This window comes from Echeneis naucrates, chromosome 14 (assembly GCF_900963305.1).
Source record: "Echeneis naucrates chromosome 14, fEcheNa1.1, whole genome shotgun sequence".
In the NCBI taxonomy this organism is placed as follows: Eukaryota; Metazoa; Chordata; class Actinopteri; order Carangiformes; family Echeneidae; genus Echeneis; species Echeneis naucrates.
Window position 1 is genome coordinate 11149457 of NC_042524.1, and position 24875 is coordinate 11174331.

The following is a 24875-nucleotide window of genomic DNA, read 5'->3' on the forward strand; positions in this document are numbered from 1 at the left end:
CTGTAAGACGTGACGCTGTTACACCATCAAACGTCCAAAGTGACTAGGCTTCAGCAATCAGGCCCTTAAAAGGCAATTTTCACTGCAACAATCAAACATCAGAGACCCTGCTGTATCAGAGTTTTATGCTGAGACGTCTGTGTGCTTATGATGGGATGTTTTCTTTTTATTGCGTATTGAAAGCAGGCAAAATTTTGGGGAGGGCGCACTGCACTTACAGAAAACAACCTAAAAATATCATATGCAGGTGTCTGTGTGTGTGTGTGATGGTGTTTATGTTCCCATTGATACAAGTGATAGGTGCTTTGACTCACCTTTGAACTGTTGGAGTGGAAACACATGTTTCTACTACACACGCTTACATGTGTATGACACACTTTGTGTGTGTCTGTGTGCGTATGCAAAGTGGGAAGTGGTTTTCCCACAGTGGACAAGGATCGGTGGAGAGTGGGAGCACACAGGAAGGAAAGTCTGCTGGGAATTTAGACCCTGAGGAATCTCATCTGCTGTTCATCAGCCATCAGTCACTCCTGCACACATGTACACACATAAACACACACAGATACACAAACTGACAAAACTCAACATGTACTCTAAACACTGCAGTTCAAAATAGCATTTAATAGCCCGAGCATTAAAGCCATTGGCAAAGAACGATATTCTGTGAATATTCTGCTGCTATAGGTTAACCGAAAGTTGCAGTCGGAAAACTTTCACAGAACGTCACTGAAAAATCCAGTCTGTATTTTATTCAGCTGCAACTAAGACAAAAATGGCCTTATACCCCCAGCAGCATTAAGTGTGTTAAGTTAAGTTAAATAACACGGAGCTGCCCTCCACATCTGTTAAGTTCACTTAGTCATGTAAATAAAAGTATAGTGGGACCCAGAAGGATGCATTCTTTCTCAAGGACACAGAATAAACAGAGGGGGAGGGAGAAGAAGAGAGTCCCGCTACAGGCAACTTGACTGTGCTTTCATTTGAAGCAGGAGCAGACCCTATTTTGTTGACCACCTCCAGGATGAACCACAGACCGCTGGCAGTTCATCATAACAGCCGGACCGTGGGTTACACCAACAGCCCGAGGGCCCGGAGCCGCGATAACCTGCTGGTGTATGATGACTTTGGAGAGGAAAACTGCTGCTCTGGACGCTGCCTCGGGTGAGTCTTTCATCACCATTCCTCATTCTGCCAGATGTTCATGTAGGCGGCAGGTGTGTGCTTTTGGGTTTTTTAAGCAGAATAAACAATCATTTGAATTTCTATCAACCCAGCACGGCAGGATATTATGTAGTTCAAATAAAGATCCAGACCATTAAATAATAATAAAGACTAGTACCTCCTGTTTTAAAGATCCAGTCCATTATTATTATTATATCTTTGAATAACTTGCTGGTGGAGATGTAAAAGACATTTTTAAAGTTACACAGCATCCTTTTAAAGTCCCTCATATCCTTCAATGATGGTCTGATAAAGAATATTCACAATGTGGTTCATAGGATGAGACAACAGCCTTCAGTTTGTAAAATTTTAAATAAAAATATCTAACATGATTATATGGAGGAAAAATTGTTATTTAATTCACACTGATACCAGTTAACATGTTTACTCTTCAACTTTACATTCACTTAGAAAAGAAGAATAGTTTCTGTCAATCAATGAATGATTGAGCAATAATTTTTATACTTTATACCTACTGGTATCTAAACCAGGTTCATTATATGGATGTCAAGTTTGTAGTTTCTGTAGAGAAATGTTTATAATCTAAATTCTACAACTATAAAAAGCCCTTGTTTAATTTTGATTAATGATTTGTTTGACTGCAGTGGAACTCTGTTTAGTTTCATATTCATTGTAGTCAAATAGTTCTTAATCTCTTGGTGTCAGAAATCACCTGTATGTTATTTTTATGTCTTATGAGAGAGTTTTCTTGGCAGATAGTGAATATTTCCAACTTTTGATGAGCACTTGTTTGGGTATTAAACATTACTTACAAAACAGTAATAGAATTAATGATCACGTCTTATTCATTTGAAATGTGAAATTTACATGAAACAGGGAACGGGTGCACTAGGTGTAGCTTCAAAGAGTCTGTGTGTTTATGTCCCATGACTCTCTGGCAGCCACACCAGCTCCGAGAGGCAGCTCATGGCTCGTCTCAACGCTGCGAAACGACGCCAGGCTCTACGTGGTCCTGCCTACATGTTCTCTGCTCCTTCAGTCAGCCTGTCAGAGGTTGAGCAGCGTTTCCTAGAGGCGGCTGAGTACGGCAACATACCAGAGGTGCGACGTATGCTGCTCCATGTACCCAACCTGAACGTCAATGCTGTGGACTACATGGGCCAGAATGCCTTACAGCTGGCTGTGGCCAACGAGCATCTGGAGGTGACGGAGCTGCTCCTGGGGAGGGCAGATTTGGCCAGAGTGGGTGATGCCCTCCTGTTAGCCATCAGTAAGATGTGTTCATCTGTGTCTGCTTGTGTACAAGGGTCAAAACGGCATCTAAAGGGTTAAGGAAGTGTATAAACATTCATTTGATTTATAACAGAGCCAGGACCATCAACCAGGCGTTTATGAGCCTTTCCTATCAACATCGACTGTAACAATACTTTAATGCGGAATTCTTTAACTTCATCAAACCTGCACCTGCTGAAAAAAAAAAAGAAGATGTGAACTCATCAGTCAGCAGGTGCAGAGGGGCTTTAGACCTTTTACTGGTGATTTGTTTTACCAAGCGGATGCAAATTTTCTTATACTGTTTTGTTGAGAGGTGAGTCTAACCTGGCTCGTCTCCACTGCTGCCCAAGGTTCAAACTGAACGCCTTGTCTTTTTCTCCCTTTCCACGCTTCACCTGTGCTGGCAACACATGTAACCGTCCTATGGTTTAACTCCATTCTTACACTGGCGGTGCAGAAATCTACTTTCCAATTAAACCCGATAATAAAAGCTGCCTACAAATCCTGCATCATTGTGTGGGAAGCATTGAACAGTGGATAACTGTCAAATTCCTCAGACTCATTGACTGTAAATCTGATGCCATCATATACCAATAACTCCCTTCTGGCCTCACTGATTCACAGATGCATTTCTTCACATCTTCCCTGTACACATGTCTGTTTACTTCAACTACCTTTAAGGCTCTGTTTGGTTTGGTGGCTTCTTATATTTAAGAACTGGATCACCCTTATTGTCAAATGCACTTCCTGAGATCCTCCAGCAAATGTATGCCTCAGCTCAAAAACCTAATCTGAGGTGCATTTACGAATAGAGACTCCCCAACTTTGTGATGGCCTGTCTGAGGAAGTCAGGGGTGCTGAGTCATTGGACACAACAGGTGAGGTTAACGTGGACTGTCCTCTGCGTGGTGCAGTGATTTCTGTGGCTTGCCTGGGGTGGAATCACTCTGGTGCTCATTAAGAAACATTTTGTCAGAGAAAAAAGCTATCATGCTAATAACTAATCATTGAGAGCAGAGAGAGTGTGCCAGAAAGAACCATAATATTGTGAAAAAAATTAGTTGAAAGGTGCTAAAATGATTCAAAGCACAACATGGGCAGATAGGGCAGTCAAATTAGTTCAGAGTCAGGCACTAGTTTTCAGTATCGAAGTTCAATCAATGCAACTGTGCTGAGGTGAGTTTGTCAAAGGGACCACATACCAAAGCGGCCCAACAGCTCTACTCTTCTCTGTGTGTTCCAGGTAAAGGTTATGTTCGTATCACAGAGGCCCTGTTGGGTCACCCTTCATTTAGGGACGCTCATCGTCTGACAGTGAGCCCTGCTCAAATTGACATGTTGGATGACTTCTATGCTTATGATGAAGACGGAACTAGGTGAGATAAATATCAGTAATAACTGCACTCAGACAATGATACGTGGGATCCTGCCTTCCCCTGACCGTTCAAAGGGCTTGTGTTTACCACTCAGGGGCTCACAGTCCATTGACATCCTAATATCTAGGCAGGCACCAAAAAGTACGAAGTGGCCTTGTGTAGGACTCAAATTAGGTGTGATATGTTGTTAATTTTGTTCTCCTGTTTATGATTTAAAAATGTTAGCTAAATGTAAACTTTAGTGGACAAAATATCATGAAAATGTTTTATCAATGGAATGGAATGGAAATTATGGAATTTTTGAATTTTGACCAATTGTTGCACTGTAAAGCACAAAATCGAGATACAAAAGTCACTTTCCATATTGAAACGATCTGTTTGACAAATGCTCAATTCAGCACAAAAAGTGAACGAGCATCTAATTTTGGTCCATATACAGGGCTAGTATATTTTGACCAATTATTCCACTTCGCCGCTTCCAGCTCACGTTGGGCGAGGGCAGGGTACACCCTGGACTGGTCACCATTCCATCGCAGCGCCATTTTGACCAATCATATTTGATATTTTTATTTTCTTTGCATGAAGCTTTGCCATTGAAAGCAAAACAAATACAGAAAATGGTAGGCTGAGTCTTTTGTTGTAAGCTGGTTGTAAGCTGTAACTATATAAACTCTGGACAATACTGACCTGCTCCACCTTGTTAACATCTTTGTGCTGCTAAACATTTCCTGAATAATTATGTAATGTTTACGCCTCTGATGCTTTGTGATGGTTGTATTTTTGTGTGGTTATCCATAGGTTCTCTCATGATATCACTCCAGTGATACTTGCTGCACACTGTCAGGAATACGAGATAGTTCACACCTTGCTGAGTAAAGGGGCTCGCATCGATCCTCCTCATGACTACTTCTGCAGCTGTGACTCCTGCAACTATCAGCAGCAGTTTGATTCCTTCAGCCACTCGCGATCAAGGATAAACGCCTACAGGGGACTTGCCAGTCCTGCTTACCTTTCCCTGTACAATGAGGACCCTGTGCTGGCCGCCCTGGAGCTCAGCAACGAGTTGGCCATGTTGGCCAATATTGAGAAAGAATTTAAGGTAGAATCGCTATCAAAGATTCAACAAATTCCCACAACACAACACAACACAACTCCACTAAGACCAGTGTGCAGAGTTACTGCTTCTGTGTACATGACCCGAAAGCCAGTTCATCATCAACTACACAAAAGTATATCTGCCGGTAAACACAAGAACAGCACATGAACCTTGAGAGTCGAAGCAGAGACAAATGAGCGTTTAGATACTGAAATACACAATGCAGTCATGTAGGTGACATTTTTGTCTCAGTAATGATTACTTTAATAAATTTTGCCTGTACTAGTATATAACTGTCTTCCTAGTTATAACTTTTTGGTATCTACAGGTGAAACAAATATTAGGATAGCCTGAATGTTTCACTAGTGTTGGTGCTATAAAATCTGTGGACTGACTTATAGATTGCTTCTTAGTGGTAGGCTGCTAGTTTTAGCAATCTTTTTAACAAATACATCTACAGACCTTTAGGAAACATGATGCTGATTTTATTAAGGCTAAAGCATTTACCAGTACAGTTTTCTTTAGTAACCCCAGCATTGGATCACATTTACTGTTATACTTCCCCAATATTTCACTCACCAATGCCCAATTTCCTTCACTGGACTCGTAGAACGACTACTGCCGCCTGTCGAACCAGTGTAAGGACTATGTGGTGGGCCTTCTGGATCTGTGTCGCAGCACACAGGAGGTAGAGGCCATACTGAATGGACAAACTGACTCAGAAGAAAGCTATGATCTTCCAGGTCGCCCTTCCCTCACAAGGCTCAAATTAGCCATCAAATACGAATTGAAAAAGGTGAGTGTGCTCACAACAGGTGAAGCACTGAATTTTTTAGCCGAATAACAGGCAGTTTAGGGATACATTTTTTATTCTCTCACCAACCTTTGTTCCCCGCCTTCTCTCCCTACGATTGGGGCCTTTTAGTTTGTGGCTCATCCAAACTGCCAACAGCAGCTGCTCAGTATCTGGTATGAGAATCTGCCCGGCCTGAGACAACAGACCACTGCTATCAAACTGCTGGTAGTGCTGGCGGTGGCCATAGGACTGCCAGGTCTGGCCCTGGCCTACTGGATTTCTCCCTGCAGCAGAGTATGCCACTCACATTAAATCACAAAAACACAGACAGGGTTTCAAATCCCTTCAGTAGTTTCTCTCATTGTCCTTTTGTTCATCCCTCTTACCCAGGTAGGGAAAGTGATGCGGAGCCCCTTCATGAAGTTTGTGGCCCATGCTTCATCCTTCACAATTTTCTTGGGTCTTCTCATCCTGAATGCAGCTGACCGTTTTGCAGGTACCACCTTATTACCAAACATGACTCACCATCAGAACCAAGCTGGGGCCCAACTCAGATGCAACCCGCTGCTGCTCTACCGCATGACCACAACGCCCTTCACATGGATGGAGATCCTCATCATTTCATGGGTCATCGGTGAGCATTCAACAAATGTCTCATCAAAGTATCATTTCATCCTGTGTGTTAAACCAGTCCCCCTATGCTGCTACAGGTATGATTTGGGCTGAGGTGAAGGAGATCTGGAGTCAAGGACCAGGGGAGTACCTGGTCGAACCCTGGAACTTCTTGGACTTTGGGATGCTGGCAATCTTTCTTGCTTCCTTCAGCTGTCGCTTCTCTGCACTGAGACACGCTGACTTAGCCCAGGCCTACGTACATACACACTACACAACACTGATTAATGTCACACTGCCTCCTGAGATACACTACTTTACACTGGGTGAGTATGCTAACACTCCCACACAGACCACATTTTAAAAGCCCCCTTTACTTATTGTATAAACAGTTGCACAGTTAGCACAAGGCAGTACACTGCATATGCATATGGATTGCATTGCTGAGGTGACATGCCTTGGCTTCAGACTTCAGCAGGCAGAGTCATGGCTGAATATTTGTGGCCTCTGTCTGAATTCTCCTGTTCTTTTTGAGAAGTTAAATAAACATAAAAGATAAAACAGACCAACCTTCGATAATCTATATTTAAATGGAAGTATTTTTGGAGGAAAACCTCAGCAACAGTTTATCAGTTTAGCAGTTGAAGGCTATAAAATACACAGTCTACTTTTAACTCTAATCACAGATTGCATGTGTATCTGTTAGGTAAAACAACCGTTGTACAAGCAAGCAAAGATAAAAATAAAGTACTGAAACTGATTTGCTGTACTTTAACAACTTACTCTGTTTTTACAGCACGAATCTACTGGTTGCCATCAGATCCCCAGCTTGTGTCAGAGGGCCTATATGCAGTCGCAGTGGTGCTGAGCTTCTCTCGGATCGCCTACATCCTCCCAGCCAACGAAAGCTTCGGTCCACTGCAGATCTCTTTAGGGAGAACTGTGAAGGACATCTTTAAGTTCATGGTTATCTTCATCTTAGTCTTTTTGGCATTCATGATCGGCATGTTCAACCTTTACTCCTACTACTTGGGGGCCAAGCAGAATGACGCATTCACCACGTAAGAACATGTCTGTACTCTTCTCTGTTCAGATAAGTACATTAAGATTTGATTTTCATGACATTATTTGTAAATTTTTTTGGTCATTGTAACAATCTCCCCAGACCTGAATAGGGGTTATTTGTATTTCCACATCTTAAAGCCTGTTTTGACCAGAAAATTGTCATGTACAGTGACGGCAAGCCAAAACTTGAGTCTTCATCTCTTGATATTTAATGTGATCTTAGTGTGGACAATAGATATTTCAATTAAGAAGTGATTTTTCCTTAATAGATTATTCATTTTTATCATAATTGTTGGAAAAAGCAAAGGTAGCCTGAAAATAAAACAGTATGTATTATATAAATTCTTTTAAAAAGTGGAAATGAAATCAGATATTCTGTCTTATCATATTGTGACCACTCTGCTTTACATTGGCACTCACTGCAGAGGACCTGTAGCTTCACATATGAAGTTGGTAAAAATTGCTGATGAAAACCGATATACGATATCATTTATTCTAAAAATGACATCCTTTGCATTGGAAATGGAGACCATTTAAAAACATTAAGAAATACCTGGGAGTCTGAAAACATGTGTCCTATATCTTTAACCTTTAATGTCGCCTTTCTGAAGACTAATGTTTACCTGAACTCTGTCTCATCTGGCTCCATGTCCCACTCTGTGTATCCATCTAGTCTGGAGGAGAGTTTTAAGACACTGTTCTGGGCTATATTTGGATTGTCTGAGGTCAGATCTGTTGTCATCAACAACGGACACAAATTCATCGAGAATATTGGTTATGTGCTGTACGGGGTCTACAACGTTACCATGGTGATAGTGCTGCTCAACATGCTCATCGCCATGATTAACAGCTCCTTCCAGGAGATTGAGGTTCGTCACTTTCTGCTCTCAGACATGGATTTTGGGCTGAAATACTTTCCCCTATCCATATATATATGTGTGTGTGTGTGTGAAAAAGAAATTATAGGATTTAGAACTGGATGAAAATTTAAGCAAAGTAAAGTAGAATATAAAGTGAGGCTTGGTCAGTATCTAGAATTAAAATCATTAGATTTAGACTTTTGAACGTGTTTTGCAAACAGATGGCTAAAAGGTTTTGTGTCCCCTTACTGTTATCTAAAGAGACCTAAAATAAAACATAAAAAAGATAAATAATGATGTGGAAATTGCAGTAAGCATGTAGTTTAAATGAGGATTAACTAAAAAAAAAAAAATCTATCATTAAACATTTTAAATATATATTTAAATAGCCTTTCCGTGTCAGCTGGCTAGACCTTCCTTCCTTTACAGTCTCTTTTGAACAAGTAGAGGAAACGTTCAGCATCTGGGGAAATTTGGGGTAAACAGCTAGCCTGAGTCTGAAGGCTGAGGAACTCAATGCTCCAGGCCTGTGAACAACAGGCAACATGCCAGTGTTGAGCTACAGAGATACTTTAAGAATTTAACCTTTGGGAAGAGACGGGCTGTCTTCTCATTTAACGTCTGACAAGGAAACTGATAAGATAACTGCTCTTTCAGTAGACCTGACCTGGCCACCGTGGTTAATGTAGTTCGTTCTCCTCTTCCCTCTTTTACTCAGGATGATGCTGATGTTGAATGGAAGTTTGCGCGGGCCAAACTCTGGTTCTCTTACTTTGAGGAGGGAAGGACGCTCCCTGTTCCCTTCAATCTGGTGCCCAGTCCGAAATCTCTGCTGGGATTGGCCACAGGTATCAAGTCTCTGCTCCTGCAAGTAGCAGGACACAGTGAAGAGAAAATGGAGACACAACTCAACCAGGTAACACACAATGTGCATACATCTATACATTTGTATTTGGCATTAATCAGCTTTTGCAGTCATTAGTCTGGGGTAGGCAGCAGCTGTTTAAAGCCAGAGCCTGAGCACCTCCCAGTGGTTTTTCTGCTGCACCACAGCATCATGCTCACAACTCAAGACAAAAATAACCGTCACAGGAATAACCAACAAAATAAACTTCATTTTAATCTTCTAGCTCGGTGTTTGTGCCTCTGCCAATCCGACCAGATATCAGGTATGTCTGCGTTTTCCACTACATTTCAAACATCTTTGAAAACAGCTGTAGTTAAAATTTATTATATAAACATCAGCAACCGCAACTACATTTATTTATTTATTTTTTTTGTGATAGCTCGTAGAACTTTTCAAATCTAAATAAAAAAAGGGATATGAGAATTTTCTTCTTCATGTAGCTTTTTGCCATTATCATGTTGTTAATTGTACCTGTTTAATGAATCTAAGCACTTCTTCCATCACTGGTTGTAGAAGATCATGAAGCGACTGATAAAACGTTACATCATCAAAGCCCAAGCAGACAGAGAGAGCGATGAGATCACTGAAGGTAGAAATCAACAAATGATACTGAAACTTTAGAGAAATACAGGCGCTTTAAATGTTGAAATGGTAACAGCATGTTGTATCTCCACTACAAAAAGAATTCTCAGATCTGTAGTTATTTCTTCATTTTGTCTTAGATCCCTTTGTGTGTGTTGCTCATTCAGGTGAACTGAAAGAGATCAAGCAGGACATCTCCAGCCTCCGATATGAGCTGCTAGAGGAGAAATCACAGAACACAGAGACACTGGATGGACTGCTGAGGAGGCTGGGAGAGATCAGCTCACCTTCATAAGACTGAAAACAAAGCTGTACAGCTCATGGATTCTAGGTGCCTGTTCTACATCACTGAATGTAGAATGTATGACACCATTAATATAATAAAAGAATAATGTATGCCATGGTAATCTAACATTAAAATGGATTGCAGTATCATTTATATATTAATGCTATCCATGGTGCAATCATGGACTCCTGGATAAGTTTACGGACCAATAACATTCAGATACATGGATCACCATGTCAGAACATTAGCTTGTGTAAGTACATGTTTTATTTTTAACAATTTACAGTTAAAAATGAAAAAAGGCATTAAGTAACTGTCCTTTATTTTGACAGCATGAAATCTGACTGTAGACTAAATTGCTCTGACAGGATTAAGTGTTAGACCAACCGTTCATAGGTCATAATGCTCATTACAGAAGTGTGGCCATTTCTTCTCTGGACAATTAATATGATTATTTAAAAACATAAATTACTAAGATTCCTAGAAAAATACTTTCTACATGTACCTTGCAAACATTTCTCATGCTGTATTATCATCATTCCCAGCAAGATGGGTGAGAATGTTGATTACGAGAAGCCAACAAGTCAGATATTAATGTCAAATGTATGATAATCTGCTTAGTAACAGATGCCATAGTTCAGATACAGTAGTCAGATATAAATACCATACACACATTCAGATCCAGCCACAGTAGTCTAGCATACGTACTGTTTGTGATAGCAGTCACAGTTAAAAGATAAATATATTATAGCTTTGATCAGCAGCAGAGTCCGAGTGTTACTGTATGCAATGTAGATCACAAGTCTGAGAAGATCTTTGTGTTACTCAGTGATGTGGCAACGATACAAACAGGTCTGTTAGATGTAAGTGATGTAGTTTTCAGGTATAAGACCTGTCTTGCCCTTGTATGTCGCCTGAAGCCAACCCGGTTCCACAGATGGATACACTGAAAAGATAAAAGGCTCAACTGAACTCAGGAAGTAAGCAGCAACCCTCATATATAAAACAATCAAACAATGTCTTACACAGAGGCCCATCGTTTTCTTAAGACATGGAGGTTTCTCTACTATTCCAGAGCTAAGTGCAACTTCCAAAGACTAGAGATTTGCATTGAGCTGCACATTCCCTAAATGAGCTGCATACTCCATACATAATCACACATGAACAGTGACCAGAGAGATTCATATAAAATTTAAGTCAAGATTATGAAGTTTCCAAACATAAAGTATTTCTCAATGAATATCTGTGCTCATATACTCACTTATACAAAATACATGACTACAATGAAAAATGTCATTGTAATTGTCATTTAGCAGAAACATTGAATTAAAAAGTGTAAAAAGAATGGAAGTTTTTATTACTAGATTTTAATTAAAAATGTTTGATCTAACCTTGTCTGAATTTACTTAACAATTTTAGGGAAATACTATGAACAGTGAGCCTATGATTCAAATTTCAATCTGCTTTAGAATATGGAATAATGCATGCAAACTTTTAGGGTAAAAAAGACCAAAGATTATGCAGAATATGACATATCCAAGTGCTTTTCTTACCATTTGAGAACAGTGCTCCCTTTGGAAAGCTGAGCTCATGGCTGTGCTCTGCCTCACAGGAGTAGAGAGCTTTTGCTTCCCTGAGACAAAAAAATCAGTAAAATTAATGAAGAAGGAAGTGAGACAATAAAAAATGTATGTATGACTAGCTTTTGCTTTGCTTAAGGACACTTCAGGGTTTTTGACAACTTCAGGTATAAAAAGGATTTTACTACCAACAATGTTAAAAACAACATACCTTCCTGAGGAACTTATGTCTAAAGCTGAGGAGAACACTGAACTCTCACGTTGTGGCAGTCTGACTGATAATCTGAAACACACAAACAAAAAACTGCTTTCTACTGTACATACTGCTGAATACATTCCCTGAGATTATTCCCAGGTTTTATTCAAAACGCTGAAAGCAATGTCCGAGTCGAGACTGACACTTACAGTGATCCAGGCCTCTGGTAGCCATTGCTGGCTGAAGCTGCAGAGTGTTTCACAGTCAGATCAGAGTCACATCGGACATGTGAAGTTTTCCGTGTGTGTATTGCATCTTGTGATTCCAGCGACATTAGACTTTGTACTGATCCGTGACAGCTTTTATAATCTGCAATAACACAATAAAAATCAGAGCTGAGTATCACATTTCAACCATAGCTTAATTTTCATAACTTTACAATGACAAAATGAATGGATGCACCTTCAGAGATATGTAGAGAAGTGAGAGAGGAAGATGTGGAAAGTTGGTAGGGAAATAATGATGAGGAGGAGGAAGAAGAGGAGGAGGCAGTCCTGTAAGCAGCCCTGGGCTGTCGAGCAGGAGGGCTAGGGTCCGTGACTCTGGTTTCTGCGACAGTGGAAGAGTTGCTGGACACATTTCTTAGATCCACCGAATGGTTGCTCTTCAGGGAGGAGACAGATGATACTCTCTGAACTGGCTGACCCTCACTGATAAAGGAGGCACTCTCCACTGAAGCTTGCTGGGTGGACGTGGTGGATGTAGAGGCTCTGGAGGGAGATCTTGAGTCCCTAACAGACGACAAGGAGGCAGTCGATTTTCCTTCAACAGAAAAATGCCTCTCTGCAGACAGTAAAGAGGATGTGGAGGAGGACACTGACGAAGGTTGCTGGGCTGGAGGGAGCTGGGAGGAAGTGTTGGAGGACAAGGAAGGCGTGGAGTTAGGGGAGGTGACGCTGTCTATCAGGTGTTTCTGATCCTTCCCATTAGAAGAGTTGTGGGAGAGGGAGCTGGAGGAAGCTGCAGGAGGAGACGGAGCCAATGTGGAGGAAGAACTTGGCTCAGCAGCAGGAGAAGATGGAGGAGAGGTCTGGGACAGTCCATTCTTTTCAGAGGAGTGGGAAGACAAAGACTCCTGACTGCCCATTGGAGTGGTGCTGGGGCTGCTACTGAATGTGTCACCTGGTGAAAAGAGATCATGATACATTGTATCATTAGGAGACTGATTGGTAATTGTGCTCAGAAGATTTTGGAAAAGTCAAATTAATGTAACAGAGTCAGAAGTACAATATTTTATGAAGGAAACACTTAATTAAACTTGAATACAAGCACAATACCTGAGTAAATATATGATTAAATGTCTTCCAGCTACTATGGCACCAGCTCCAAATGGCTATCCAATCAGCCTCAACTGTTGCCGGCTTAAAGAGCTAATTAAAACTGCTCTGTTCTCCACTGTTTCCATTTAACCTTTTATCTTGCCTTTTAATTATATACTTTGTTTATGCTTTTATTCAGTTATCAGATAGCTTTTTCGTCTGTGCTTTTCCCTCTATTTGTATGCTTTTATTTCTGTTAAGAACATAAAATGACCTCTGTGTACGACAATGTGTTATATTTTCCTTGCCTTAACTTGCCTAAATGTTCTCAGTTAATCTCTACCAATGTGTGTAGGATGTACGTTGCACGTCAGGCGATGCAGGTTTCAGAGGAACTCACTGTCGTTGTCTGCCAGGCAGAGAGCAGGAGAGTAGAGACGAGCCTTCCTCTTTCCAGATGACAAACAGATGGCCTTGGTTCTCCGAGGCGTTGATCGAGAGGATGGAGCCTGAGGTAAGGGCACTGACAGGTCTGGAGCTTCACCAAAGATCTGACAGGAACATTCAGCACATTTATCTGTCAAGTGTGTGTGCATGAGAGTGTATGTGTGTGTTTATGTGAAAGCATACCTTGTCGTGGTTTTCAATAATAATCTCCACCACAATGTTCTGAAACTTTATGTTCATCATAGCAGCCACTGTCTCTTCCTGTGACCTCATCAGCGTGGGGCCAAAGATCATTCCCAGGTTGGACACAGTCATCAGGTTCTGGTCACTGTGAGATGACACCCTGCACACACACACAGCTACAGTGTTGGTAATTTAAAGTTTCGGTTCATGCTGCAAATAAATAAACCTACTTTATTTGTGTAGCACGTTTCATAAAAGTTATGTTAAAATTTTGATATTTTCTTATAGTATCAAGTAAAATAAGTAAAGTAAAATTGCAATATGAAATAATGATGTTTTAATTGTTTTTACTGTATTTATGATAAGCCTCTTTTCATAATTGAATTTTACAGATTTTAGCCAAAAAGACGTTTATGGTGTGATTAAATTTTTTCATTTTCTTTTTTTGGACATTTATTTTATTTCTTGTGTACATGATCTATGGCTGTATAGGTGTGATGTATGTAATCCAACGTTTCCATCTTCTTAAACAGTTTCACTCTGTTTTAAGGAAAATAACTAACATTTTTCAGGTTTTGTTACACATACTTGAGTAAGTGGTTGGTTAGGAGATCCAACATTGCTCTGTTTTTTTCTGGTAGTTTGTGAACAAGAGCATGAATGGCCCTCACTCTGTACTTCTGGTCATCATACTCTGTGAAACAGGGAAAATAATCTGGTTCAGCGGTGGTGAGGGGGCATATACGGTTGGGGGTCGCCTATGTCGTGTTTTGAAAGAAGCATCTCTTACTTGCAGCCCTGATGAATTCTTTATGGAGTCTGTAGGTCAGCAGTGGCTCTGCCAGACACCTGTACATGCAAAATGGAAATCATGAGTTCAGGATTCATGAAAGGTGTTCTTCACAAAGACTGATTTACACTGTACAGTAAGTAACCTGAAATAATTCTTTAGGCCACTGGTAATGGTCTTGTTGTCCCAGGCATCTGCATCCAGTTGCATGTTAGAGGGAGCTGTGGCTGCTACAAGAAGGTAGAGAGTTCACGAATCATAGTGAAGTTCAGAATCACTTGTTTAAATTAGTTGCTTTCATTGTGAATTGTGCTTGAGCAAAGCTTCTCCATGTAAGGAAAAAAATTGTACATCTTACCAAATACACTTGTCATCAAACGTTGCACTTTGGAGTTGACTCCTCCCGTCCTGTACAGTCCCAGGGTGGTTAGGCCTAAACAAACATACAGGCTTTTTTAAGCACACCTGGAAAATCAGCACTGTAGTTACAGCATCAGTTTGATCATAATCATCAAAATTTTACCAAGCAGGAATACCTCTTGTTTCCACCAGCTCAATACACTTCTTAACGAAATTGAAACCTGCCTCATTGAGAAATGCTGCAAAACAAACAGCATTAAATGGATAACTGCCCTGAAGTGAAACAAAAGCACCATTTATGAATAAAATAAATCAAGGTACTTACTTTCCTCCTTTTTGCTAAGTAAAGAAGGAAGAGTGTAAATCTGAAGAGGGAAAGATGAAAAGAGTTACATTAAAACAATTGTCATTTTAAGCACAAACAAACTTTTCAACACTAAGTTGCTGGTGTTTAATGTAATAATGTATTATATAAAAGTATTTGCATAACCTTTGAATGGCTTTCCAAAAATCTTTTTTTTTTCTTTTTAAAAAAGTCACTGTCAATGAAAATTATAGCAGCTGATGTCTGTAATGTAAGTCAATGATGCACATATTCATACAGGTTCTTTTCCATCCATTGCCTCCATCCACAGCCGCCTGTTAGCCTCAGATAGTGCTTGTAGGGTGATGACACCGTGTCTGTAGAGGGACATATAGATTCCCTGAACACCATCCATCAGTAGCCAGTCTTATTGATGCATAGCATCAGACACACTTTTCCTCTCACCTCTCCACCACCTCGATGTCAAAGCAGAAGCGTTTGTCGATTGAATCCGTCTTCCGTCTAACACAGGAGCGCAGCCGGAACACCTCTGGTGTCCCATTCACCAAACCGTTCTGGTAACACAGAGAAGTGTTTGTGTTCTCACGATCTGACATTTGTAGAAACTACTTTTTTACAGCTGCTACTGCCTGCTTTTTAATTTGTGTCAAAACATTATAAAGATGAACTCAGGATAGTGCTGAACAATTCATACAAATATTTGTTTTTGGAAGACACTGATACATAACCATACTCATCTGTGCTGCCAGCTCACCTGTCTGCTAGCTGGTCTGGCGTCTGTGTTGCTCATGGCGAACATCTTGGAGCTTTTTTCATAAGTACAATAGTATCTAGTCCACACGCTGCCCAATGGCCCTATAACACATGTAATATGCATTTCCATGCAAACTTACACTTGAGTTTGATGCTTTAGACTACATTTTGATTTCTTAGTGATTTGTGTATATCTCACGTTTCTCTTGTATGTACAGATATCCCTCCATAGTAAAGCAACTGGGGGCTTTAAAGTCTTCCTCTGCAGAGCGGATTCTCTTCATCAGCTTTTCAACCTCAGCACGTGTGCTTTCAAAGTTGTTTCGAGCCTTAACAACAAACATATGTATAAGAAACAGCACAGAAAAAAAGCTTGCATTTGGATTAAAAAAAATAAAAAATACAAATTTTTTTCTTAAAAATATTTTGAGAGACTCCAAAGAGAAACACCACCAGGATGCAACAATGACATTCAAGTTCTTACTAAGATGCAAAAAGTTAGAAATACTATTCACAAGTGATATCAGGTACACATTTGGTCCAGAGGTTTGCAGTTAACGCACACTTACATTCTGCAGGTTGAACTGAAGTTGTTGCTTGTAGGGTTCAAACTCACTGGCCAGCTCATAGCCCTCATGGTAGAATGTAAATAAACCCTGCAGGAAGGCTAATAGCTGTAGAGCAGAGGGAGAAATCCGGAGAAAAAATGTTGGACAGGAGCATGAAATGATTACAAAAGAATGCCTGTCAGTCATCTGTTCAATCAATTATAATAGCCTCAGTTGGGGAAAAATCCCTGAACTCTGCTAGTTGCTTGATTTTCTTTGCTTTACAACAAAGAGTTTCCCTCTCTGCCAGGCGCAAGAGATCTCCATACAGGAAGTGCTTCTACAGCAACAGGAAGTGGCCTCTACTGATATGTATCATTAAAACATTTTCATCACTGACCAAACAGTGTGTGCAATGTTTTTCTCAGATTCTGACCTAGCTGCCTTTCCATGTTAATATCTGCATGCACTCAACTCAACACACAAGACAGGATGCTAATATTAACAAAACCTCTTTTTTTTTTTTTTTTACACAAAAAACCATGCGTATCAGAGTATGAAAAGGTACAGTTGTGACTGAAATAAAAAAAATTATGATGATGCATATATATGAACTCACCGGCTCCACAAATTCAAACTTCTTTCTTTCCTGCACCTCCTGGATCTTGAAGACGTACTGCAGTGACGCATCATAAAAAATTTGCCTGTCTTTACTCATCTGTGAGTCAGCCTGCAACAAAAACAGCCACAATACACTTGAGGTGCTTCATGTTATTTCACATGTTTGGGACGAACTAGCTGTGTATTTGAAAGACAGTTTACCTCATTCAGCTGAGATTCCTTCTTTTTGGAGGACAAGCTGAGGTGTTTCTCAAGAACAGAGTAGTACCTCTCTGTTTCCTTGTCAAACTGCTTCTTTCCCTCCTGGGGTTAGAAAATGGGAGACATGTATACGTGTACATGACTTCAATACTGGAAATATCCTGATGCCCACCCAGAGGGCTACATTTGATACTTCCCTCTTCACTATATTCAAATATTTTTCATTTGTTCACAAAGTTTTTATTGTTATTTTAGCAAATGTAGCCATACAAGATCATAATAATTCATAATGAATGCTGAAATATGTCAAGTAACTGACTATGACTGTGCAGAATCTAAAAAGTAAATATAGACCAAATAATAATCATACTCACAGAATAGTAACATGGTGATGTTTAACTTTGACTGTAAATCTAAGAAATGGTTCCGTTGCAAAAATCAAATTTCTCTCCAAATCACAGACACAGACACATAAGTGGCTCATCAAAGTCAGTAACATTTATTCTGTTGGGACCACAAATATTTGCACCAAACTTCCATGTTAATTCTTCAAATTGCTGTAAAAATGTTCTTGCTACCGACCAAGTGACTGACATAGCATTCCCTACAGCCTTGCTGCTGTGGCTCAAATTTCCACAAATGTGCAGTGAGATGACATTATCGTTGCAAATATATGGACAACTTCCTGTTCATGTTTTTTCTAAAAGTGACAAAAGCTCAGCAGGATTTTGGGAAGAACTAACATTCCAGCTCAGAGGGGGAAAAAGCTGTGATGACGTGTGAGACCATTAATAATCTAAATGAAGAGATGCTGCCAAAATATTTAGGACTACAGCTCTTTTCCAAAACAGCTGCAGTGACAAACCCTACATGTCCAACTCGTCTTTCTATCTGAACAACACCGGTGTGAGGATGTACTGTTCACACACTTCTGCTACATTCTACAGGAGTGTCTCTGATAAGCCCTGAGAAATGAGCTGTGATTTTACTTTCAGGATTAGTTTAAGCTGTGACCATTTTTTTTTACCACAGCTAAAACCTGATGCTGCTATCACTTTCTGTAAAAAAAAAAAAAAAATGAGCGAGCGAGAGAAAGAGAGAGAGAGAGAGAGAGAGAGAGAGTGCAAAAAGATTTGAAAAACTGAATTGCAAGTCCCGAAACAGCTGCTGAAACCAGACACCAGACTCACTTTGTGTTTACACTTCCAAGCTGAGTTCAACTATCTGTCTATGACGCGTTCCCTGTCTTGCCTTCTAGCGTCCGTTCCCATGACCTTGCCACTGACTCTGGACTATGATCTATCGTTTATCTGAACAACTTGAACTTTCTGACTGTTGACTGAGTGACTGACTTGGACCAGACAAGAGCAGAATGATCTGCATGATTACCACCCACAGCCTTAGATAACTGATGGGCACAGCACGCTAAATTAACTGAGGTTCACGTACAGATTTGTTTAAAACTTCAGGCACTATAAGGATATGAAAATCACACTGTGCTTCTTTCGTGTAAAAACATCCAAACACAAGTTAACTTGTTAAGCCACTGTGTCTTAATCATCTGTGCAGAATCCAATTCTTTAATTCCAAAACTGCAGAAATACCTTAACAGCTCCAATTTGCTCCTTACGAAACCTCTCAAGTGGTGAGATCAGCACATCATCAGCATTCTGGATCTAAGAGAAGGAAATAAAGCCTGTGTAAATATTCAATTTAGAAAACAGCTCATGACCAAACAAGAACAGCATTTTTATTTTTTACTTTCATCTTACTTTTTTGCAATTTTTTTACAACATTTTTAAAAGACATTTCCTTCCTTCCTTCCTTCCTACCTTTTGGTTTCAGTTGTAGTTTAAAATACTGAAAATTTCATCAGGAACCTAAAACCAAAACTAAATTAAAAAAGGTGGCGGCTTAATATTTTGAGGTGGAATGCACAGTAGATGAATAAATATGGTTAATGTTCAGGCTCGACTCAGGCAGCAGTTATAAGAGCTCAAGTGTTTATCTTTAGTTGTCAGTCTAGAAATTGGTGAGTCTTGGGAGATGCTTTGCGTTGTTCTGTCCGGTTGATTTAGACATTTAAGCAAGCTCAAAATAACTTCCTAGCTCTGCATCTTTACCTTCCCTCAGTTGAGCTGTTTGCTAGCACCGGTAGAAAGATCTGCTTACTTTGTATGTTCCTGTTTAAAGCATGTTGAAGAAGGATGAAACTGAAAACTGAAGGAGAATGAGGGCATTGTCAAATCTCTATAATAGTCCTTTCATGTTTTTAGGGTGAGCAGGTATTTCTGAGGAGTCTGTTTTCTGGAATTGTCCTTTAACTTAATAATGATGGCATAGTAGAAGTTCAGACCTATTAGCAGTGTTGCAGTGGTGCCACTTCAAGCAGAAAAGCATACAATTAACAGACACACACACACATACAGAGAGCAGACAAAACACACACAGAACCCTTTTATGGACTTTCCCAGGCTGTGCTTAGTCTCACTAGGGAATTGGCAGAATAGGTTCCACATGGTTCCTCTGTAACCAGACCATGCACATGGCCACAAAGGCACACACACAGGACTATACATAAGTTAGCATACTATGTGCATACTGTATGTAGCCCATGCACAGAGGTTTGCTTACACACACAGACTGAACCAGATGCCTGTCACTCCCACACAAAGGAGTCTGGTTGATGGAGGGTCTCTAAGTCAAAGACGTTTTTCAATGTTTCTGGCACAAAGTGTTCACTACAAACATATGAATCAGACTGGTGGGACAGCTATGTTAAGACACAAGTATAAAGACCGGAAAAGAACAGAGAAGAGACTTGAGGACAAAACTTTTGGTATTTTGTTCAGTGATAACAGTTTGATTAAGATGAGTTTATTGCCTAATGGTATACCCTGATCAGCAAACAATTACCTGAGCAATGCATTTCCTTTATAAAGCCCTTCGGAAGTATTAGGTTTTCTAAGAGAATAAAATTCTATGACTTAAAAGTGATAACTGTGTATGCAGATATAGATGGTATACTGAGACTGAGCAAAGAGCAAAGTTTTAGAACTATGCATATCTACTTTATTTAAAATATAGTGCAACTTATACCATTTTAAATTAAAATGGTGCCTTTCCAAAGCCACAACCAATAACATGTCCTTAATTTTGAAACAGTCGTTTTAATATTTAAGAAGCCCTCTCTCTCTCTCACACTCACACACACACACACGCACACACACAAATTTTTTTACCAGTCGTTTCCTCTCCTCTTCCATGGTGCTCAAGAGCTGAGAGAACTCCTTTAAGGACTGAGCTGCAAAAGAAATGATACACCATGTACACAAATATGGAAGCATTAAGCATTCTTATGTACATAATTTGCAGTTTCCCCTTTTAATGCTTTACATAATTTATCTCACCTATATTGACCTCATCATCAGTCTCAGCATCTCCAATACATTCAAATTGGAACTCCTGCAGAGACTGAGAGAAGCGCTGTACAGCAAGAGAAAGACCTGGTAGAAAAACAAAATGTTTTATTCAGTCATTTGGTATAAAAGTGCATACTGCTGTAAATTGTTCAACTCAATGCACTAAAATTTCCCAATAAAGTAACAAGTAGCAGCATCTATTATCTGTTCTGTCCTGTAAAAAACTAATTGCAAAACTCACTTCCATATCATCTACTGGCAAGACAAAGTGTCAAAGTCTGATGTACAAAAACGGCCACACCCTGAAGAAACTCAGGTTAGCCTTACTCTTATAAAACTATTGTTTACATAGCCAAACAGCACTTCAGCGATGATGTAAAGTACCACCTTTTCCTCTCTCACATGCACAAACATTTTGCACTACAAAGAATGGTGCAGTGTATACTGCTTTATACACTGACAACAAATACAATGTTCTCTAGAAACTTACTGCATACTTCACTGTGCATGTTTCTGTGAAGTGATGTTGTGTGTGTTAATGTATTTTGGGGTCAGATGTTTAGAAAACTTGAATATGTTTCTCTTATATTTATTACAGTCTCGTTCACTCAAATACAAAGAAACCATTTGTGATACTAAAACACAAAGATATGAGATGAACATACTCAGATGACACTTACAACAGATGTTGAAAGAAAATAGATTTTAGCATATCACGAATAACAGCAACATTGTATCATGATAATCTCACACAGTTTTCTGGCTCTGTTGATTGATAAGCAGGTGCTCTGTACACTGTGTGACGTATTCAAGCCAACAATGCAGTGATGCTGTTGTTTGTTAGTCACAGCATCTCGTATGTGTATAGCAGGGAGTAACAGTGTTGTCCCTGATGAGTTCAACCAGCAGTGAGTCAAAGAAACCGCAGGCAGCCAAAAAGCGTAGGTGTGTCTGAGCTTCTACCTGAAGTGATCAAAAGAAGCACCAAAACAAATGGGCGGACCCTGCTTTAATGAATTCTTGATCAGCAACCAGTGAAGTCTTGATCAGTGTAAAGTGTATAGTTTAAGTCTATAGTATAGTTTAATTATAAAACAGAAACAAATTAATATCTTTCTTTGTGGTCAGTAAAAGTCATTTAAATAGATATATCTTGTCAACAGTTCAGAAAAATTCCCATTTTCATGTGTCTGTGATTCTTACTTTGTGGGCCTTAATGCATACCTGGGAACACTTAGATATTGCTGAATTACTGGTTAGATTAACATTTACAACTTCAGACTTGATGGATTATTGCACAGCCACTGTAAACCATTTCACACAGATCAACTGCTTGTGAAACGAACTTATAAAATTGTTATGCCATCATAAATCTGCCGATGTAAAAGTTAATTACAAGTGTAAAGGAGTATACTAGTCCGGATGTCCAGAAGCCCAGGAATGAAAAAAAAAAATATAAAAATCGTGGTATTATGCTGCAGGGTTATCTATACAATTAATTGAAATACTCTGTAAAGGGCACAATATCTGTGGCCTATGCATGCAACAGAGATTACTTTATCTAACTGCATTACAAACACCATTAAACACAAGCCACTACATTACATGATCAATAGCTGTAGGCTGCACTCGGCACATTGGGCTGGCTGAATTGATGGCCCTGGTTTGCCCTCTGCAATCGGACAGCTGCAGCTTGTGTAACTTTGTGTAACTCACATTTGTACGGTGAAAAGCGTGTACTTACTTCTGAGGGCAGATATGAGCATGTTTCCATCCTTGATGAGGTCTTTTATAAAGCTGTTGGTGCGCTCCAGCTCTATCTCATGGCACTGCAGTCTCTCCCTGAACTCCGGACTGTCCAGGAAAGAGTCGCTGAACTCCAGCGTCGGCAGACCCATCGATAACTCGGTACACACGGCCGGTTATTGGAGAAATGCGGCGAAGCGCCTCTTCTGGCCCCTTTGGCGGAGCTTACGAGAACAGACAGAAAGGTTCACTGTTCAGGAGCTCCTTCCAGGCTGCTTTTCTTTCATGCCTTTCTCACTTTTCCGCCGCGGAACTTCCGGACACTGGAGCAGCGGAGACAGTTTGACTCGCTTACACGACGAGCTCCCGGCTGTTTCTCTCACCGTTTAACTTCGGTGGCTCCCGCACAACGTGCCTCTGACCTCTCGGTGACTTACTTGTCCCCACGGAAAATGCCGTCTGTAGCAAAAAGAAAGAAATCCGACATTACAACAGTGTCGACACAGACTGCGGTGCTAACTGCGGCTACTTGAGGCTCTAAATGAGGGCTTGTTACTATGGGAACGGGAGACTCCTGCTGGCGCGGGCAAAAATCTGTGCAAACTTTGTTACAATAAAAACAATAATCATATCGTCTGAACTGCACATTATTATTATTATTATTACAACTGTTATTATTATTGTTATTATCAGCGTCTTCATCATCCTCATTATTGTTTCAACATAACAAGCAACGCTCCTGTTCAGTCTTGGCCTCTAAAGCGCCTTAGTTCATAGTAAAAGTGTTCATCTTTAAAATTTGCATGCAGCACACTTTTCAGGCTAGAACAAATTGTATAGTTTGCATTTGAAGTGTCAAATTGTAAAACGGTATTAATGGTAAATACCTAATATTCAGTAGTCTGTTTCCCGAGGTTATGATATTAGTAGAATTAAATGAAAAACCCTTCTTATTTCTATTCATTTCTAAAAATCTGTATCTTTTGTTTCTGATGTGTTCGGCAGAAATGTTTGTATGGGTTAAAATGGAAACGAAGATTTGCTTTTGTGAAAGATATTATCTTACACGTTATCATCTGTAGTCGCTACACATTGGAGTGTATCTCAGATTATCACACGACCTTTTTTGAAAATATCTAAAGACAACAGTAGCAAGTATGTGACACTTGAAATAGCCCACACCAAGTTTACTGGAGCATTCCCACCCCAGTATACCTTATAACACACTGGGGGAAAAGGTTCAGGACGCCCTTTACAGCATTAAATTCCCTAGTGAGAGGTTACAGGCTGAAGCAGAAATATAGTTGGGATGAGTGCCAGCTGAGAACTGGGAGGCACAGTGCATTGCTGAGAGCAGGCCCAATGCTCCAGGGCAACCACTGAAAAGACATGTTTTCATTTGCTTTCTCTTTTGTCAGCAAGGTTTATGTGTGACTAAATAAAACTGCAATCAGATTTATTTCACCACCACTAAACTTGCTGCTGTACAGCTTACGTGAGTCACTGATCCATGACCAGATGCTTTACACGTTACCTTGAAAGAAGGCTCATCTCAGCACTTCAAGCTTGCTGAGAATTGTCAGTGTTTATTTGTGTGTAATCATTTAATCAGCCCTGCTCCAAACCCTTTTAATATGGGAGTAGGTTCCCCTTTAACACTAACTGCATAAGCAGCCACAGCAGAAGTTGCAGTCCTCTGTAGGTGGTCTGGCAGCTTTACTGTCTCAGTTGGTAACTACTGTATCTGCCAGTCACTGCAGAATAATAGGATGCCATGACTACTACTGCAGTAAACAAGCTTTGAGTATCTCTGTATATTGCCTGACACACACAGAAGATACAGAATACAGAGAATTGTAGTCAGCACAGAGTGACTGCAGAAGTGTACCGCATCTTTTGTTTGTTCAACATAAAAGGTAAGCAATCCAGTGAATAAGTGGCCTGTACTAGTTATTATTTGAGGAAAACATTTTAAAGACTTGCTACTTTCTACTACTGTGGATGGTATAGTTTTGTCATTTTAAATTTTTTTTTATTTATTATTTACAGGAGCCGCTTATTGTCCCAGACACCAAAGCTGCTTGAAATGCCAATGAGTCAAGAACACAGTCAGGAGCCAACAGACAAAATGTTCATTGAAAATGCCAACCAGGGACCCCATTGTCGCCATGAATTCTTTCTTCGAAGACGGCCTTATAGAGGGGAGCTGCCAACAGTGGCAGGTAAGTTTTTTGTAAAGTGTTTTGTCCTCGGGGTCAGACAAAGGTTAGTGACATTCTGAGATCAGACCAATCTGAATAATTCTGAAAATGTTGGTGGGCGAATATTTTTTACAACATATTTTATT

At 40.0% G+C, this 24875-nt stretch overlaps 2 protein-coding genes across 2 annotated transcripts; one reads left to right on the plus strand and one right to left on the minus strand.

Moving 5' to 3' along the window:
* Positions 1-1063: 1063 nt before the first annotated feature.
* trpc6a (transient receptor potential cation channel, subfamily C, member 6a) lies at positions 1064-10671 on the plus strand. Its single transcript, XM_029518964.1, has 13 exons — positions 1064-1161; positions 2124-2452; positions 3701-3833; positions 4632-4932; positions 5540-5725; positions 5855-6019; positions 6116-6359; positions 6436-6663; positions 7134-7398; positions 8076-8271; positions 8981-9178; positions 9683-9758; positions 9919-10671. Exons 2-13 carry the CDS (start codon positions 2149-2151, stop codon positions 10044-10046), a joined length of 2424 nt encoding a protein of 807 aa, XP_029374824.1. The 5' UTR covers positions 1064-1161; positions 2124-2148; the 3' UTR covers positions 10047-10671.
* On the minus strand, positions 9978-23064 carry arhgap42a (Rho GTPase activating protein 42a). Its single transcript, XM_029518963.1, has 24 exons — positions 22527-23064; positions 20771-20866; positions 20603-20664; positions 18965-19036; positions 17361-17462; positions 17158-17268; positions 16560-16664; positions 16190-16319; positions 15992-16092; positions 15682-15791; positions 15515-15593; positions 15238-15277; positions 15089-15151; positions 14911-14985; positions 14698-14782; positions 14553-14611; positions 14351-14456; positions 13763-13922; positions 13533-13683; positions 12276-12995; positions 12023-12182; positions 11829-11900; positions 11591-11670; positions 9978-10983 (listed from the first exon to the last, which is right to left on the minus strand). Exons 1-24 carry the CDS (start codon positions 22678-22680, stop codon positions 10895-10897), a joined length of 2982 nt encoding a protein of 993 aa, XP_029374823.1. The 5' UTR covers positions 22681-23064; the 3' UTR covers positions 9978-10894.
* Between the last annotated feature and the right edge of the window lie 1811 nt (positions 23065-24875).

Coding starts and splice junctions, on each gene's coding strand:
- arhgap42a (XM_029518963.1), bottom strand. CDS start 22,680: ATGGGTCTGCCGACGCTGGAGTTCAGCGACTCTTTCCTGGACAGTCCG. Junction 16,093..16,189: donor TCTGTACATACAAGAGAAAC/GTGAGATATACA, acceptor CATGTGTTATAG/GGCCATTGGGCAGCGTGTGG. Junction 12,183..12,275: donor TTCTCTACATATCTCTGAAG/GTGCATCCATTC, acceptor GTGTTATTGCAG/ATTATAAAAGCTGTCACGGA.
- trpc6a (XM_029518964.1), top strand. CDS start 2,149: ATGGCTCGTCTCAACGCTGCGAAACGACGCCAGGCTCTACGTGGTCCT. Junction 4,933..5,539: donor ATATTGAGAAAGAATTTAAG/GTAGAATCGCTA, acceptor CTGGACTCGTAG/AACGACTACTGCCGCCTGTC. Junction 5,726..5,854: donor TCAAATACGAATTGAAAAAG/GTGAGTGTGCTC, acceptor GGGGCCTTTTAG/TTTGTGGCTCATCCAAACTG.